The sequence below is a fragment of the Chroicocephalus ridibundus genome, chromosome 9 (assembly GCF_963924245.1).
Source record: "Chroicocephalus ridibundus chromosome 9, bChrRid1.1, whole genome shotgun sequence".
In the NCBI taxonomy this organism is placed as follows: domain Eukaryota; kingdom Metazoa; phylum Chordata; class Aves; order Charadriiformes; family Laridae; genus Chroicocephalus; species Chroicocephalus ridibundus.
This window is the reverse complement of record NC_086292.1, coordinates 35180171-35200464: the sequence shown is the minus strand read 5'-3', so window position 1 is coordinate 35200464 and position 20294 is coordinate 35180171. Positions and strand designations below refer to the sequence as shown.

General features: G+C 41.7%; 1 protein-coding gene across 1 annotated transcript in view; it reads right to left on the bottom strand.

Annotated features, from left to right (window-relative positions):
• Positions 1-2314: 2314 nt before the first annotated feature.
• RFX7 (regulatory factor X7) overlaps positions 2315-20294 on the bottom strand; it is a 52175-nt gene continuing 34195 nt past the window's right edge. The window contains exons 5-9 of the mRNA XM_063346488.1: positions 16435-16551; positions 14227-14311; positions 13355-13562; positions 10425-10720; positions 2315-9490 (exon numbers count right to left, since the gene is read on the bottom strand). Coding sequence (XP_063202558.1) covers positions 6176-9490; positions 10425-10720; positions 13355-13562; positions 14227-14311; positions 16435-16551 — 4021 coding nt within the window. The 3' untranslated portion in view covers positions 2315-6175. The remainder of the gene's footprint in view (positions 9491-10424; positions 10721-13354; positions 13563-14226; positions 14312-16434; positions 16552-20294) is intronic.

Sequence of the window (20294 nt, the reverse complement as noted above, 5' to 3'; positions counted from 1 at the left end):
TTCCGTGGATCACTAACTCCTTGATGTGTAACGGTCTTCTGCTCTGGATGATTACAGGTAACTATTGGAAACGCTACACAGATGAAAAGTTTTACATGAACCACAAAGTTTGCAAGTTTTATTGCAGTCCCTTATAAGCATTATTCAGAGACATCTTAAGCTTCCAGACAGGTCACTGCTCATTTCTTAAATTTGGAATAGCTTTCTAGTTATTCCACAATCTGTAAGCCTCACTATACGTTTCTTGCATTTCCTCTCCTTATCCAAGCTTAACTCCCCTTTGTAGGAGGGCAGCAAGATCTGAGCATTGGTTATCTCTGACTTATGCACCAGAGGAGGCCTAGAAAATTAAGTTTGCTGTCAAATGAATTTGATGATTATCAAATATTATGCTTAAACTTTACCTGAGTAAGAGCAGCCGTGCTACAGAGTCACATCCAGTTAGGTTTTACTCAACCCTCCAGCCTTGATGCACACACTGACAAAGAGCGGTTGGAAGGAAGCTTCAGAGGTCACCTAGTCCATCTACCCCAGCTCTAGTGCAGTGAGTTCAGATCGGGCTTCTAGATCTTGGGTCCAGGGGAGCAGCTTTCACGGGGGCAATTTATTTTGGGACCTCATAATAATCCAGGGCTTCTTTTTCTGGAGAAGATGATGGTATCAATTGCCAGAGACACTGTATAGACTACACGAACCACCGTCTAATTTGACACAGCAATCCTTATGACCCTAGAGGGGGAATTCTGTTTACCAGAAAACCTGCTGCATTCACACATACAGATTTATATTTCTGGAGATGTAAAAATATTTCTAAGTAGTTGTTCAGAATTTACTCTCGATGTCTTTATTAAACATATAAACATCTAGTCTTTTTGAAACCTACATAGTTCGTAACTTCAACGTTTTGAGGTAGTTATTTTGATCATGCATTTAGTTCTGACATTTCCACCTTTGTGTTTCCTGTTAGTCCATTTCCATTCACAGTTACAGATTTGTTTGCTCTTATAGCACTTTTTATTAACCATTAAGGCCAATTCTTTCCAGTCTACAGCTGAGAGGTTCTGATTAAAACCTATGATTACTTCAGATGAACTATCGATTTCTAAAATAGCCTTTTATATCTCCTACAATATATTCCATGTCATTCCTCGCGAATTTTTAATTGCCATTTTTTTATGGCTGTGGAACATGAAGAAAGCATGTCCATGAATTGTTCAGAGAAAACAGTTGAGAACTCTTTTCAGAGCACACTAATTTAGAATCCAGTGAGATATATTAATAGCATTCCCTCCAATGTCACGTTAAAATTAATCTTTCTGATGCTCTCTCATTCATGTTGTCTCATTTATGTCTCCCTGATGACTCTTTTTCTTTCTTGACGAACCTAAGGGATTTTGATCAAATTGCCACCTGCCAACTCACCTCAGCACCTCTCTAGCCTGGGATAGAGACTGCTAACCAGTGCTCTCTTTTTGCATGAAAACCTGAATATTTATTCTCACCCTCATTTTCTCATAGACAGTTTCTGCTCTGTGTCAATACTTTTCCATTGCATTCACATAAACTGTGCTGGGAACACTGCTGGGTTTACATACAATTTTACAGCCCAAATAAAGGGCTCCATAGGTTTTCCCCTTTATGACAGCAACTCGAGCTGTACCATAACACTATCGTGTAGGAGTGCTTTGCTAGTATTGAAAAGCAAAACCAGCCAAGCACTGCCACTGTGGACGGCTATACCAGCAATGGGATGTTGTACGTCACAACAGCAAGAGCCACCACCCAGGCACAAAACGAACTTTTCAACCAGCACCCACACCAGGAGGAAAGCGGCACAGAGGAGCTGAACGTGACCAACAACTCTAACCAGCACAACTATCATCACCATGTTCTGAAGTACAGCTTGGCCAGAATATTATTTTAATGTTTGATGGCAAATTTGAACTGTCAGGTTCAACTGTAAGTTGCAGCTGTTTTTATCCCCCAAACATAATAGCATCACCACAGAAGTAGCTTCCACTTAAAAGAGATACCTACAGAAATGGAATATAAAGACAAGTGAATGTCAGAAGCACATTACCACCATTACTCTGAGAGAGTGACCAAGGCTGCCTCATGCTCAGCTTTACGTGTTATGACTGGGCTCAGCAACTGCAGCAAGTTGGTACGACTGGGCAGCTGTGATCTGTCTTCACACAAAAAGCTCTGTATCTCAGGTCAACCTTAACACACATTTTCCATATAAAGAAAAAACTCCAGAAGTCATTTTAATATAAAATGCTTTTATTGTTTTTGAAAACATTTAAAAAACAATTTTTGAGCACTTTCAATAAAAAAAATAACTGAAATGCTACTGCAATATTCAACTACTGTAGTTTCAGCAGTACAACAGACAACAAAACACTGGGGAAGAGGGGAGAAACTGGATTTCCTGCACTAAATGAAAACGTGGAACAGGGGTTTTTCTCTCCTTACGGTGCAGTAAATAAAGCACAGTATAGTACAAGACTATTATATGAACCTCAGATGCACTGCACAAGAAACGCTTTCCTTCTTTTCAGTTCAGAAGTCAGTGCTTATTGCAATTATTTGCAAATTATTTACTTCATGAATTCTTATCATGATAAAATGATGCAAAAATGTTTTTCAACACCAGAACAATAAAAAATAATCCAAGAAAGGAACATATTCAACAATAACTAAGCTGAATTAGTTAACATAAAAAAGTAAGTAACTTGTGAATAACTATGCTCACCTGGTTAACACTGAACCAGTTTCAATACAGCAAAAGAATAAAAAAAATAAAAGTGGTTACAGGAATATATCTAGTACTGTACAAGATTAAGTCATTAACACTCATGCACGTTTTGTGATCATGTATTAACATGGTGAAGCAAACTAAACTTAATTTTTCCTGCTGTAATATTCTCATGTAAGAGAATAAGAAATAGAAATATCTCATTGAGATCAATGCACATTGCTACATAAGACAATTTCACCTGTCACTTTTAATGACATTTTGCCTTTTAATAATGAAACACATTAAAAAGGGTTTTTTTTTAGTTTTGCCTTTTTTTTTTTTTAAATCTGTGGGCCGTATTTGTTGCATTTATCCTAAGGAATGTGCCTGCCACAGGTTCAACAGAATTTTAGTGCAATATATGAACCCAGGAAGTTTGCTGGACTAACCAACCAACCAAATTTAAAGTGTTTGCTGCAATACTGTACACAGGGTACAAATTCACTAGTTTGAATACTTAAGCAAAAACTGCTATCAAAATAATTTATTTCTCACGTTAGTAGGAAGCCAATAATGTAAACAAGGGGTCAGAACTGTCTCATATTCTTAGTTTTGGAGTATCTGACGCAGACAGGCTTCCATTTGTTAAAATCACAGAATTTTCCTTTGGGTATTGCATACTTTGGTGTGCAGTAGTGCTCTGTCTCAATGTATCGTAAAGAACTAACTAGCACTAAGTACAGGGACCTAACATTATTAATTATAACACCAACACACAAACACCTCTAAAATAATACATACCAATGTACAAAGCTGTGCCTGTGCCTTGGATTTTACTTGAAACAATCCTTATTGAATTTAGCACTTCTTAAATTAAACAGATATTTGCTTTAAATCCACTGATTATAGAATATTTCTGATAATTAAGTCACATGTTAGGCCCAATGTAATGCTTGTATTTAAAAATCATTTTAAACGCACTTTTAAAAACCTTTGGTGACGGCTGCATAATTTCGAACGCACCAGCTTTAAATCTACTCTTGCTTTTCTGAGAAACGTTCTTAAAAAAACCTAGTAGAGTTAGACAAAAACTTATTTCCCCCAAGGCCACCTCAGTCTTAGTGTTAGTGACCTGGAGGCGAGGCCGGCACGTCTGTGGCTTCTCCCCGCAGCGCCGGCGCTCGCACCCTGCCCTGTGCCTCTCCATTGGAAGGTAGGTTTCACCTATTCACAGTAGTGCTGGCACTTCACACAGGGTCGGGGTCCGAAAAGAGAGGTGCCAAGTGTCTCTCAGACCCAGTGAAGTCAAGAAGGTAAGAGGATGTTCAGCACATCTCTGGCGAAAGGCCATGGGCAGGTACAGAACTCAAGCCCTAAGTTTAGTCTACGAGAAAAATGGTTCAAGCCTTACTGACAGACTCCTGGCAAGACAACATGCAGAAGGCAACCATGCAGTTTTCAGTCTCCTCCCCATTTCCTTAACAAAACTTAAAAGGGTCACTTGGTCTTAAACGAAGCAAACCACACCATCGCACATCCATGTGCTTCAAGGAGGGATCTGAACTCTCCAAGTTTGTTCCTGACGAAGCGGCAAAACTTCTGATGCAAGCACAGTGAGATCAGGCCCCCATAAGGTGCTATAGCTTGGCACAACTGTTTGTCCCTGCAGAAGAGGCCACAGAACGGTGATGAACGGGAGCAAGAGAAGCCGTGGTACCCCAGCACCTCAAGTGCCAATGCAGCAGCACAAGTTGAATCAGCGCCGCCAAAAAAATTGACCAGTACTGGGATCTCAAGTCATTCGCGAAAACTGAAGAAACAGAGGACCCCCAAGACACTTAGTAAATCTAGGGGGGCACAATAAGCCTCCCCCTTCATAAATGCATGACTGCTCATTCAAAGAAATAATGCAAGAGAGGAAAACGTTTTCCACTCTGTTTTCTAAGTGTCAATTCACAGAAGAAATAATTGATTTTACGCTAAGCTTAAGGGGTGGTATTGTAGCATCCTCAGCGCACCACTTCTGTAAAAGCTCACCTCTGCAAGTCCTCTTTCTAGCATCAGGCCCGTGGCCGGTTAAGTACCTCTCTCTTTTGACCGTGAGAGAGATCCATGCCATGCTGATAAAACAAAAGGTCTTTTTCGGTTCAAGTGAACCAGCAAGGCAAAAGTGTAAATCTCATTTTCCAAAGGGGCAGCTAAGGACTTCTAAAAAAAAAAAAAATAAAAATTAGATTCACCAGTCCTGTCAAATCACTTATGAAAATGGAATTCAGGCTCCTAAAACAGTAAGTACTTTTAAAAGAAGTTTTACCAAAAGTAAGATCACATGTCTTACTGTGTATCTGTAAAGTGCCTGGCAGTATTATGGCTCTGTATGAAATATTTTTAGATCAACCACATTTTCTAATATTTTAGTCATCTTTTGTTTGAGTGAAAGAGAGTGAGCAAGAAAGACAGAAAGGCTCAACCTACTGAAATACAGAGAAAAGAACATCTTCCTACACCCTCCACTAGCTTAGGAAAGAGCAAACTTAAAAAATTAATCTTTAAAAATAGTATTTTAATGAGCTCCGGCAGCTCTTTTATTTAAAAAAAGAGGGAAAATATCACGTTCCTTCTCTGGCATTGATAAATAATTAATCAGTACCTATCACTTTAAAATAGGGTGTTAGGCCTAGATTAAATCTCAGTGCTCAAAATCTTTTTGCATGAATTTTACCTAATATAAAAACATCGAAGTGAGAACTAAAATATCAAGTATGTCATGAATATTAATGGGTAAAATAACTACATAGATTTATTTCTCTTAAATAAAAAATTTAGTGCATCTTTCTTTTTCCTTGATCATTCCTGTCAGTTTTTCCTATCTCTGCGTTTTGCTAGAGATGGCAATGGCACCAGCGCTACGGAGATTTCCCATAGTTCACCACTGAGCAGTGCTCAAGATCAGGCACCTGCATGTCACCTGGTTCACTCGTACCCTACTCCCCACCGCCTGCCTATCTGCAGGCACCCTGCGTTTCCGACCTGAACGACAAAGGTCAGTAAGGATCATCCACTACGAAGTAACAAGCAATACAAAGTACGGAAAGCCTACCAACGAGCTCGACTTAAAACCCTCCCAAAGCCTCAACCATAGCTGTCACTGCTGGCTGGCTATTAACCACTACAATAAGAAACGTTGAATGGGAAACACTATAAATTTCAAATTTTAATACTGGCTCTTTGATAGCCCATCACCTTCAGAGATTTGTTTAGAATTGGTAAGACTGCCTTTTCCCTGCTGAAGAATGAGCAACGGTACAGCAAACTTTTTTAAAAATGCCACAATACATAGCAAGTGTTTCTGCTGCGGGAGGCACTTCCATTAAGACAAATACAATACGTCTGTCTTTTAGATACAGTGTGCTACATACATATTATAAAACAAGATTAACCCAACATTTCAACAGCAGGATGATCCTTACTCTCCATCCACTCAAAACCTGGTGTAGTCATTGAGTTAATGGATTCATTGCAGATTTGTTGAAACAAGGGGTCATTTTTTAATTCCTCCAGTGTAGCATCATCGTCTTGTCCCTGCTGACGACCTGGATCAAACAGTAGATTTGTGTCTAAAGTGTTCAGATCGTTAATGCTGCCTGAGAGCTCGGAAGACAACCTGATATCGCTGGAAAAGACAGATGCAACGTTATTGAGATCTGATGCCACCTGATTCACCAGCTGCTGGTTTGTTGGCAGACTGTCCTCCCCTAAAAGGTCTTTTACAGTGCTGCTAAAATCTAATTGCTGCTCTCCGATGTCTGATTGTGCTTGGTTATCTCCAGAAGAAAAACTGATCTGATCGGTGCTGCTATTTTTTGTGAGGTAATTTGGTGTTTGGAATTCATAAACTGAAGTGCTGGAATTGATCATATTTTGTGGGTTGGCACTAGGAAAAGCGGCGGATGTCTCTAAAATCTGAGTGAGATTCATCCTGGCTGTGTAATTTGAGGGCATGTTGTTCATCCCCAAACCTCTCACTGCATCATCGCTATCAGAATCAAGTTTGTTTAACAACACATTGGTTATTTTTTTAGTGTTTGTTTGTTTCTGAAGAGACGGGAAGGCTGTCTGCATCATCACAGTCAACGGGACCGACTGGCTTCTTTGCGCTATGTTATTGGCACTGGTGTCTGCATGGATATTAGCAAATACGTTGTGAACTTCGGGAGTCACCGGACTTCCAAAAGGTGTCAGGTTAGAACGTGGTATATTTGAAACAGGGTAAACAGTGCTTCCACTGAGATTACGCTGGCGATGGACAGCAGGGCTCACGCTCCGGCATCTCAGACTGTTGTTGAGAGAAGAACCGGTTCCTTTGTTGTCCAAAGGAGCAGGAACAGCAAAGCCCTCTTGCTTGGTGGTGCTACTGACAGGGGCTGCCTGGTGCTGCACAGGTGAAACAGGAGTCACCCGACCGAAGTGAGTATCATGGTGGCGTGGCTGAGATTGGTACGACTGGCCAGGAACGGCAAAAGCGTGAGGTTTCCTGAAGCGGTCTTCCACCAGCTCCTGATAGCTCGTAAGGATGCCGTGGTTTGCAACCGAGGAATTGCTAACCCCACTGTAGCCGTTATTCATCCACTCAAGCTTGGTTTTGTCAGGATGGGTAGCCATAGGCCGCTGCATTGGCTTCACTGGACTACTTGATATAATGCTGGCATCGTGGTAAGCCATACTGGAGCTGATGGGAGTGAATGCAAATGGGTTTCGGCATTCCACAGGACTTGGAGGGACGCTGCTACTGCAGTTTGAATGGGGTGTGCCGATGGGCGTATGGCGGCTGCTTCCTAGAGCACTGTCTACGGGAGTTGTCTGAGCCAGCCTCGAACAAGGGCTCTCTCGGGACATGTTCTGAGATCCAGCGATCATTTCAGAGGTGGGTGTTGGAGTCGGGGTGGGGGTGGGCGTCGGGGTGGGGGTGGGGGTAGGAGTGTGAATCGGAGTGCTGTTGTTATGGATCGAATGGTAAAAGTGCGTGCTGCTTGGATGAGATGACACAGGAGCTCCTTGAGCTGCGGTCTGACTCTGAAGTGCCATTCCTAGACAACCGCCATAAGGATGAGAATTATTCATGGACATTTGCTCCTCCATGAGCACCAGCTCCTCCACAATGCTGTCCTGGGTAAGGTCATCATCAAAGGAAAAGAAGTTTTCGTTTGACTGAGGGACTGTATGTTCGAACTCTTTCAGCTCAGACTGCAGAGCTAACTGATTTGAGGGCTGTGCTTGTATTTGAGCCAAGGAGGAGTCCTGGATCTGGCTCTGTAACTGCTGGTTGTATGCATCCTGCTGTATACCTTCGCAGTGCACTGGTTCCCACGCTGATTCCTGTAAGTCACTAGAGCCAGAGTGCCCTGCGATAGTCATAACACTGATATCTGGCTGCTGTTCACAATTCACAGATGCAAAGTCGGAGGTTTTGGTGATATGGTGCCACGTATTTGGGTTAAAGCTGCCATCAGATTTTGAATCGTTTTCTATGATAAACATGTTTCCTTCCAATTTTACTTTTATATCTGGAGATGATGCTGATGCAAGCTGCTGTCCTAAAGTAGAATCACTGGTATTTAAATTGGTGCTCAAAGAAAGGTCTGTTGCTAAGTTTGCTGCAGCTGTAGAAGGTACAGGTATCTTTGCAGGTACCTTGCTGGGAACTTGAGCAAGTGTTGCTGTATTGTCACTGTTAGCTAACGATCCAACGTTCGGAGACTTCTTAACACTGTTTGCTTTTTGACCCTCCACAGCATTACCAGCTGAAAGCTGCTCCACCAGTGGTTTCTTTACAGGTGGTACCTGGGAATCCTGAAGTGTAGAAGGTTGTCGCTTTCTTGGACTTTTAGTGCACGTTTTGTCTTTAATTGTAGACTCACCAGTAGGAGGTGAACCAATGCTGGTGCTGGACAAGTTCTGACTGGCAACTGAGAGCTTTAGAGTGCTTTGATTATTGCCTGCTGAAGAAACTGGTGTGATCTCATTAGATTGTATTTTGTATTTGGTCCCTGCTTCTTCAGCTCCCTGATCACAGCCCTTAACTGGTTTTGCCTCTGTGACATCATCAGCTGAAACCTTCAAGGTTGCAACTTCAAAATTAATTAGTTGAGCAGGAGGCAGGTCAGGGGTTGCCTTGACGGATTTAGATACATCAGAGCTCTCTTGGCCCTGTACTGAGTTCTCATCCAGCAATGCTTCTGGTTCCATTTTGATCTTGACTGCAGATGTGGCTACAACAGTGCTAGGCTTGGATCCTGGAGACTGAAGTGACACAACGGATCCATTTTTGATCTGTGGACCAGTCCTCCCTTCTTCCGCTGCTCCTGCACTACTGCTAACTGAAGACGTCTGCTTGACGGGCACACTACTGCTGCTTGGGGCAAGAGATATTGCTGTCATTTTAACCACATTTAAGGAATTCACATGTGGAGCTGGCACAACAGTCTTGATTGGGCTACTGGTAAAGAGCACCGTTGTGGGAGAGCGGATGGTGAGAGCACTGGTATTTGCTGGCTTCGGTAAGATCTGTGGGTAGCGATGCCGGGCAGAGCGGTCACCAACTGGGCTGGCGGGAACGTTCTGGGGAGTCTTTGGTGACTGCTTGACTGATTGCATGTGCTGAGTGACCACCTGAACGTTGAGTGGCAGGACCTTGCTATCAGACGATCCCATAGGACTTGGAGACGTCACCAACTGCCTGGTCCTTGGCACCTGCAGAGAGAGAAACAGAAAGGTGTGGCGATGAAGCAAGAAAGTCCCCAAAGCCCAGAGACCATCTCATCCTCAAGCATTTCAAAGGTGAAGGACAACACAGCTCAATACACCAAAGCTAGTGAACGTCAGTTTGAAACAAAACAAGCTCTTCAACTACATACAAGACAATTTCTATTTGTCTGCCTAAGGACTGGTAGACAGATATTTAAGGTACGAAGCACTGGTCTACACACTAGTCTGCTCTTCTGCTAATGAAATGGTCATTCTCACAGAATCCTTTACCACGTGGAACAGACATACAAAGGTTAAAGAGGAGAGGATGTGTTCAAAACACTGCTCATTGTTAAGGTTTCAAAAGCGAGTTAAATACAAACGCACTATCAGGCAGAAAAAATGGCTTACCCATTGAAATCAACACCACAGCTAACATCTTAAAAACAAATAACCTTCCCTCCCCCCCAGCCCAGTTTTGTATGGCTGAAAGACAAAGATGTTCCGTACTACAGACATTCATGCAAAAATAAAACTGTTGCTGCTATCACTAAACGCGCCGGGCCAATGAAAGGCAATTCAGATTCCATATTAGGGGCTCAGCGACCCACACCCCGGTGTCAGCTCCCTCATCTGGTTAAACCTCATCTCAAGGGCAATTATTTGCACATATAACCTTAATTATTGCTAGCTGAAATCCCACTGTCAAGGACTTCAAAGACAAACTTGGCCTGTGCTATGTGATCAGAATTCCGCTGCCTCTGCATCGATCCCATAACTCATGTGGTATAACACAGTCACTGGGATAGAAAAGCATCAAGGGACCCAAACCTTTGAACGGAAACCATTTTTCTATCCCACTGACACCACTGCTTAGTTACTGGCAGTTTACAACCCTTTCATAACGTTGTTTCTCTAGAGAATTGCTGGAGAACATTACCGGTATCGGGCTGGGGACAGCTGCCACAACAATGCCAATAGGCGGAGGAGACAGAATTGCAGGACTTCCATTAGATATACTGGTCACACCGTTGGTTGCGGTGCCTTCCGTTTTCTTTGCTGGAGACTCTCCTGGCAAAGGAGACTGCAGTTTCTGTTCTTGCTGCTTCTTCTGGATCTTACGCTGCAGCTGTTGCTTGGCATCAACAGGAGATGGAAGAGTTTTCACTTGCGGTTGAAAGGAATTACTTTCAGCAGTGGGTATAAAAGCTGAGGGCTGGGGGATCCCTTTTATTCCTGAATGCAAAAGTAGAAGAATGAATTACAATCACACATACCCCATCTGCTGTAGTGTCACTTCTGTATCTAACCACACAGAATACATGGTAGGCATCTCCACAACCATCGTGGGAACGCCTCCTCCATGAGGTGCTCCCATCCCCTTCATGCTCAAATCTATTAGTTTACTTCAATTCTATTCAGCATTGCAGTTTATTTCCACATTTGTAGCAAACCCCCTATCTGTTAGACAAGCTGGGCATTAGCAGCTAAAATACTATGTACGGGCATTTCGTTCCTAGGAATTCCAAATTGCAGCTCCTGTGTCAGCAAAATTTAAAAACTAATGCATTTCATTTAACTGACAGTAGAGGGCAGCGGATGTGTTTTAGACGAACCTTTAAAATTCATCATCTACTGTGGGGTTTTGTTTTGTTATCAATGTCTAAGGCAGCTTTAAAAATGAAAAATCTTTCCAGAAAGCTGTGAGTCTGTGTCACAGAGGAGCAGCTCGGAGCAGATGATATCATCGAATGGCCGAGGCATCAAACACAATGCATCAGAATGGATCACAACCTGTGTGTGATCAGGGATAATGGTGAAAGACGAGCAAGAGAAGTGTCCAGGGAAAAAAGAAAAAAAGAAGGAGGAAATGGTTAAAAGATTATGGAAATTGGAATGGGAAAACATCTTTTCTGGAGACAATGCCTTTGCTGATCACAAGCAAGCAAGTGGTGCTTCCAGGGAGAACAACAGGGAGTTAGTCTCATCTGCGCAGCTGGTACAAGTTTTCCTTACAAAATCACATCACATTTATGATCTTTTGTTTACTAACAGTCAAGAGGATTAGCATTAGCGTGTCTCTCACTGACCGACTAACCCTGTTGAACTGCCCCTCTAGAAATGCTTTAACACCGTTTCATTTACACTTTGCAGGTGTCACAGTTTTTAAAATAACTCTTAATTATAAATGACACTATTTTGGGGCAAGTATTTGGTTTTAGATACCCAGTACATGCTTAGGAACTGTGATCTGGGAGCCCACCCTCTCAGCAGCAGCCTGTGTGTACCATGAGAGCTTGAACATGCAACATTGCCTCCACTTTCACAATTCTTTCTCACAGAGCAGCGAGATGCCCAAATGTATTGCAGTTGCTGGAAAACAAGTCATCTATGTGGGCTGAATACTGAAGGCAAGTAACACTTATCAGAAAAAAACTCAAAAATTTTTCTTTGAGGGTAAAAGTTTGCTTTTTGCTCAGTTATCACACAGAGACACTGTAGTTCCTTGTGATAAAGGGGAATGGGAATATTTTATTTGCCATTCTAGAAAGAACCTCTCCTGAAATGACTATCCAAGCCACAGAGGCATGCACTGGAAATAACTGCCCTTTTCCTTGGAGGAAACCATCTTCTCTTGAAGGAAGTAAGGGGGAGAAGCTACATGGGTTGAAGAGCTGTACATAACACCTAGCGTCCCTTCTAGCAGCACAGCAAGCAGAACCAATGAAGCCAAGCAACGTCAGGTAAACAAGTAGTATACAGGCAGCAAAACCTGCTACTGCCACCCATCAGTTCCAAGTTGCAATAAAGGAAAGAGAGCTGGAAGGAGAAAACACGATCTGGAAGGGGATCACCCCAACCTGCAGCCCTGACCACCAGCTTCCATTTGAAATCGCCTGTCTCAAGTCAAGAGATGTGCCTTGATCCAAACACATTTTGCTTGACAGGCCTGGGGAGAACTTCGCAGAGGGAAGTCTGGGGGGCATGTTGTGCACCTGCACTTCTCTCCACATCCTTCATTTTTGGAATTTATTCATCCACAGCCACAAACACACCACACTTCAAATGATTAAGTGACTGATTTTGATCATGAAGGAGAAAACAAAGAACACGAAAGATGTACAACCAACCACATCGAACGTAAGCTTTCCCAGAGACCGAATTGAACAGAAATTCATCTGACGTAGAAAAAAACAAAATAACTCTTCCCTTCACCTCAAATGAAGAGTTGAAATCAAGTACTGGAATCTCAGTCACACAACTGCCCCCAGAGAAGGCTCTGCTGTCCCTCTTGATGCCCCTCAAGCCCGTATTTCTAATGTGATCAATAACAGCAGCAGCTGATGTGCTTGTACTACCTGACACTGATCAAACATCTCAGGAAAATTTGCATCTGACATATCAGAAATGCCTGTAAGAAAATCTGCTCTTGAGAGAAAATTAAGACAGACAATTGTTTCCAAATTAGGACAAGTCATCAGACGGAAACACAGCTACACCAGCAGTTTGTCTACAAACCAGCACTATACTGGCACCAAACTCCTAATCCAGCAAAGTACATAAATCCAGCACAATTACTCGCATGCCCTGAAGTGCTTTAAAAGACCAGGGTCTTCATCAGAGGAATGGGAGAATCACAAACTAAACCTGAGACCACTGCTTATTTTTCTATTTCTTTACCCAGACTACCAACAAGAAAAGTAATTTGCAGCAACGTGGACTAAAAATCATGTAAACGCATGCTCAACGCTCAGAGTCAGTGTTTGAAGTTTGCCCTCAAGAGAAATGCTTCCTCAAACCAAGATGTTATTACTCTTTAAAAAAAAAGATGCCCTATTTCATTGATTCAGCATTAAGTTATCTCATTACCTGCTGGTGCTCCTGCCATTACTGTTAAAGCTGCCATCGACTTGGTACCGATACAGTGACTTTTTACAAGGAAACGAGCCAATTCCAAGACTGTATCAAAAGGCTGGCTCAGCACTTTCTGGGCCCATTCACAAACAAGCCGGCAGGCCGCAGAGATGGCTTCCTCATCAGCACTTTGCAGCTGCCCAGAGGGCTCTGCCCCATCCAACTAAAACAAACAAACAAAGGAGGAAAGGTTACTTTAATAATTAAGGGTCATTAAGGCATGAAAACAAAAACAGAGAGCAAAGGGTGATCAGAAACGCACAAAAAGATGAGTAAGTATGTTCACAGTTTTTCATGAAATTGGGAAAATGAGATCATAACATCAGTATCATTCAAAATGAAATGTCTAAACATTAATCTACTATTTGTTTCCCAAGAAAAAGAAGAAAATAGCAGAGAGAATCCTAATATCTGGACCACCAACAATTGATGCTCCCTGCATGCAAAGTCTTGCCAACTCAGCAGCCGCTGTTACCCCGGAACTGCTTCTTCCACCGGGGTTCCTCTTGCCTAGCATTGACTTTTTTTTAAAAAAAAACAAACATTAAAACCAAAACAGAATCAGAGTTAAAAGGACACCGCTTGTGGGTGGCAACACTGTGAACGTCTGCTTCACCTCCTAAATTGTTTTTTTTTTAATAGCACTGCAATTTGTTCTGAACTTTATAGAAAAATATCAAAGAATGATTCAGAATATAAGTATTGTAAATAAAAACCTTAAAAAAATACACAGCTCTTCACTTTGCTTTGAAAACTTCAGACAGAAAAACAACACAATAAATGTTAATTTTGAGAAATATATATAAATAAGCAAGTATATATCATACCCCATCTCCAGTTTTATGAAAGTCGAGGTTGGGCAGCGTTGGCATATGCACAAAAGCCTTCTTCCTCAGTCCACTGTAGCAATATGTGAACAAGAATTAAGGTGTAAATCATCTCTGCTTGCTAGTTGGGGCATAGGAGGGAAGGGCAGTAATTCCTCTGATACCCCTCATAAGCTTCGTAAGTCAACAACAGAGCTAAGAATTGCTGTCATTAACACAGTCCTCACAGCCAGCCAGAATCAACAGCCTACACACGGCTGCATTCTTGGCCTTCTCCATCTATGCAGAGGAGCAAGCGATGCTGGGTGTGATGAATTTTCTTTGATGACTTAGAAGAACCACCAAACCACGCCAAGTAGTTTCAATTAACTACTCAATATTGAAATCATTAACATAAATTTGGACTAAACTCCCTTCCTAAACCAGGCCTAAAACCAGATGAAGAATGCATGTACAAAAATTAATCACAATTAAAAAAAATGTGTTCCCAAGTTTAGGTTTTACTTTATTGTGAGTTTTTTGCCAATTTTTGCTAAATTTCCTGACATTTCCTTCTCCTAAGGGACTTCCACAAACTGAAGAAGTTTCCCATGACAAAGTGACTGGTGAGGCCATTTCTTCCTAAGACTTCACACCATTTTTGTGGCTCTCTCTCCACCCATGATAATTCTTCTTCTGCAAAAATATGGACACAAATACCCAGATTTGTTTTTACATTGATCTCATCAAATCAGTACACAAAAACATAGTCCCTCCACTGCTCTTACTCACTTGTTTATAGGTCTAAAAATCAAATCATCCCTTTTTCCTCTCCACAGCGTTACCCTGGGAGTTCACATACAGTGTCTCTTCTCTGTGACACACAAACCCTTTTCAGGATCACTAAATGTTTCACATTCTGTAAATACGTCTGTGTTTCTCTTTCCTAGGCCACGGAGTTTGCATTTGCTTGCATTAACCTGGATGGAGCATAATTACAGTAAAATAAATGTAAGGAGGTTAGGTATTAAGCTAAGTGTGAGATAAGGTCACATTTTAATCATTCTGAATTAGGAAACAGAACTGAAAGAGATCCCCTGGGTCAAGCTACAATTACATTATAAGATTTCTTCCTTAAAACTTCTCTAGCTCTATCCAGAACATGACTACTAACTTTTGGTCTCCACTGACAGACAATCCAACGCTGTATTTTATGAAACAATGTAACCAACACATAACTTCTCCATTTACTGCTACACACAAGATTTTCTTCCCTCTATGGAAGACAAACAATTCTGGGATGCCTACCAGCATGTAGCCCTCTGCAGGTGCAAGCTTCAGGTGCGACCTTGGCAAAGGCCAGTATTACAGCGCATCTGTATCATTACTGCTCATTCTTTCGACTGGTTTTTAATTAGAGCCTACAAGCACCTTGATGCCTTTTGGCCTTTTAATGCTCTCCCTCCCTTGCCTACTGCAGCGGCTTAGCCCGCCCAGCACAGGAGCAAGCATCGCCCTGGGGGATGCAGCAGGTATTACGTTACTTCACGATGGTTTGCAAGGATTCTCAAGGGAAGGTGTAACTGTCAATTTGGAAAGGACAAAATTCTTGCTGATGAAAAAACTATTTACTTTGAAAATCACTAACCGTTCTTGTTTTTTAATGGAACAACTCAGTGTGCTAAAGACTAGACAAACTGCAGCTCAGCCTCGGAAATGCCTGAGAAAAATTCACATCCTTGTTGCCTTTAGACTTGATTATTGCATTTCTTCCCTAGCAGAGCTTCCTGCCCCCTGCACTGAAGCAGCAGAACCACCAGCGGTTTGCCATCTTTGGCTTTACAACTGACTTTCAAATTACTGGTGTGCATAATATAGAAGCAAGAAATGTTCTAGTATTTCTGAGCTGCACTACCAATAAAATATTAGTTACTGCATATATATAAGGCAAGTTCCTTTATTCCAGTATCTCCCTTTGCACTAAATGATAAAGCTTCTTTGATTCCTTGCTGCTGTGAGCATCAGAACCCAAATTTACGTACTTGTTTCCAAAGTTTTATCTTGCAACCTAACACTACTGCAATTAATAATTTTTAAAGAACGTTGGGAAAGTGTCTATATTTTTTTTTAACATTACTTCTACAGTTAGCTGGTAGTTAAGCCATAATAACAGATGTTCTCCAGGCAAGTGCAGAAGTTGTTACTGAGAAGCGTTCTAGCAAAGGATATTTTGATTTGCCTCTTGTGCCGAGACGACGGGCCTTCATATTCGGAAAGACATTTTTCATGATCTTTCCAAAGTCAGCAGCACTTAATGGGTGGTAGCCAAGATTGTCACAATAGCTCCTGCAACAGAGAGAAAGAAAGCGTGAATGGAATCAAAGTTAATACAAGAGGCCAGCCTGCATGCTAGACTCCATCAAAGGTTTTCAAAAGAAAACACTTATACCCATCCATATTTAGAACCACATTTAACATTAATGAAGCTATCCACAACGAATTGAACGCATTAAAAATGTATAAACAGAGCTATTAATACCATAGTTTTTGCCTTGTTCTCTGCTGAGTTCAAAGACAAGTCATGTGGAGACATAACAAGTAGTGGCATTATCTAGAGCACCGTTACGGTTTACTCCACAACTTAGTTTGAAGCATATGGTTCAATTCACTTAGTTGAGGACATAATAAAAGCAGAGACGTTGGTCTAGCCAGAAGTACAGCTTGAGTGTGGAAAGGCCTGAACTCCTGCAGGAATATTCAAAAAGTATGAAAGTACAAAAGAGGTTCGTCAGCGTCCAGAGAAAGATTCTGCCCACACAATCTCAATTTAATAGAGTTTAACAGAACTTAATTTAACAAAATATATCTTCGCAGAGAACCAGCTTCACCTTTACAGGTGTACCATAAACACGTACTGAGGACCAACCACTGTACTGTTACAGCTGCTTTATTATATTATATTCTATTCATTAACAGTCCTAAATTACCAGAGATTTCAACTGCCTCTGCAAATGTAGATCTTTGTGCGACTGAGTATACAACCTGACAATACAGGGGAACGAAGCCACAAAAGGTAATTATTTTGCTAAGTTTACTTATTCCAGTAAAATGGGGACTGCTATCTGTCTTCAGTTCTCAAAAACCGCAGAAGGAATTTTGTTTCAACATCTATTCAGATGTTTCAACATCTGAGATATTTAAAAAAATATCTCCTTGAGGCAGAGAACAAGAATCGTTGCTTTCACTGCAAAATGTGAATGTTCTGGAAAATCACAAACATGTGAAAGCAGAGGAGAAAACCAAGAACCGCTCTGGAAGGTTTACATACATGGCAAGTGCTTACGGCTGCACAAAGACACGAATGCGCAAAAGCCCAGATGTTAACGTAACATGCTAAAGCCCAAAACATACCCATACTGTTAAAATACTCTCATTCAGACTTCCTACAGTCACAGAGTTGGCACCAGACAGCAATGACCGCCGTTCCCTACCAGCAACACACAAAACCACCCTGCCTCTGAAAAGGAGAGGTGACTGTACACGATCCTGTGTGGGTATCGGCAGGGAAACGATAACTTCACACACCACGTTACCTGCTACTCTAATCAGGTACACACAAATCTCTGCTCATCGAGGAAGAAAGAAAGAAAAAGCAGCACTCCTGAAACAGATGTTTAATTCCCAGCATCACCCAGTAAAACCAGTAATAATTAGCAAAGGCATTAGTATCCAAGTAGGCCAGTCAAAATGCCTTCTCTGGAAACTGTAGCTCTATAGAAAACAGTATGTATTTCTTGAGATACTTCCACTGCATTTATGTTCTCTGTAAAAATACTAGCTATCACAGAGCAGTATCTGCTGCTTTTGCCTTGGCTGTATGTAGGTATCCTCCACTTGAAAAGCACCACCACAAATGTAAGGATTTTGACGACGATAAACAGCGAGGCTTATGCTATTTGGCTCTGACGCTTCCCTGCAGAGCTCGGCTATGCCCAGCTACCAGCTTCCCCCAGCTACCGGCCCACCTCGGCCAAACCAGGAGATGAGGCCTACAACCTGGGATACACTCAGCCATTAGTCTACTTTCTGTGTGGAACGCCAAGAAGGATTTTATCCAATTTATATACCAACATATTTCATTTCAATGCATGTCAGTCACAGAATTTAGATTCTGGACATGTGCCTATGAAGTTAAATCAAAGGAATACTTTCTCCGGCCTCCCTGCACCCTCTTAGGAATCAGACATTGCTTTACGTGTAACAGGTAGATCTCTGTGTGCCTTTTTTTCCCCTTGTATCTTGCCAGGCTCCAATGGATTTTAACTTTACCCTGAAAATTCCTAAAAGGTGGGTCTTTGTTGTGTACTGATGCTGATTTACAGGACTGAATTTCTCTACCACAGTCAGCAGTATCTTTGACTGAAACTCAACAATGTCAGCAAAACAAAATTAAAAAACCCAACAGGATTAGGGACCTACCAATCAATCAACTTTAAAGTTAAAATTACTCCCTCTCTAAGAGAAAATAAATAAATAAAAAGGGGAAAAAAATCAGTTCCTCAAGTCTAGCACATCTGTTTCAAGACAATTACTTGCTAGCAGCAAAACATACAGTTACACGGTCCTCTCGTATCCATCCTGGCAGCTCCTGCAAGCTTGTGATTTCTGAGCTATTATTATTATCATCATGTAATTTCAGTCTTCAGACAGATCATCCCATGTGGCCCCTCCTCCTCCTGGCTCAGCTGAGAACCCTCCATGTCCATCTGTGGTCTCTCATTGACTTGACAACACATACCAGGAGTCTCTTCCCTGAAGCTCTTCTCTGCTCCTTGCACTCTTGGCACGTCGCTGAGCCCAGGAGCTGTTTTGCTTATTTGAAGGGTGGGTGGGAGACAGGAACGACAATGGACACGCGGTTGCTTATGTTCCTTTGTACAGAGCTCCCCCATGCGAGAAGGAGAAAAAGCCTTTTTTTTTGGGGGGGAGGGTAAGATCTTTGAATTAAATGTACTCAAGACGTAAAATATACCGGGAGCGCACCTGAATTATACTACAGAAGAGATTAACCAAAAAGCCAATGAAGACAGCCAGGCCATGCAGCCCAGCTTACATAGCTTCCTGGGCAGAAAAAACATTATGAATAGCAAGTGACAAAGAATCTACTGCATGAAATGAAACAAAGACCTTGGCTTATCCAATCCAGCAAAACCACTGGCCTCTAAAAATGAGCTGGAGTGAAGAACCTTAGGAAGAGGTAGGCTCTCATTAAGCTCATGAACAATGCTGGCACAGAAATGAGTCCTAAAAATCAAGTAGGATGCAAACCAGATGTCTGAAAACCATCAGAGAAATGAAATTAAAGGTCAGACTTCCAAGAGCAGCAGCAGAGGTGGGAAACAACTGCTTTAGATGGAGTTTGATGGGCTTTTAAAAGGAATATGGAGGTAGTTGCTTATGACGGAGGACTAAACTTTACAACACAATGGGTCCCGTCCTATTCCTATCAGTGAATTTTATATAAAAACATTGGTTAAGTGCTATCAAACAAGATTAGCATGTATCTTGTGTCTTTTATTTGTTTAACAAACAAGACATGGTATTCCTATACCTACTACCCTCTTCTGTGGTAGCTTCTGAATACTCTTCTTCTAATTCGTTGGTTAATATTCTTAACACGTAGTGCACATAATCTATGTGTCAGGTGGCATCAAGGTGCCAGTAAAGCAGGGATTAATGATTTACAGACTAAAGGAAAGAGATATGGAATGACTCAAAGACCTCCTACTCCATATTAAGTGTATCAAGTGAATCTTCAGGGCACCAAACTTAAATATGAATGACTTTCTTTGCTTGCGTCACTGCAGTAGAAGCAAGATAAGAGGACCCAAGTGCTTACTGAAGGCTCAACAAATCATTTTGTGGGCAGATAGGGATTTTGTCTGCATAAGTACTGCAGGACTGCACTTAGACTCAAAATCTTAATTCTCTAAACTCAGCTAAACCTACACTTAGCTGCCTCCAGAAGGGCATTTACTAATGGGGAGAAGACGCCCAAGTAAAACTGACTTACAAGAAAACATTGAAAG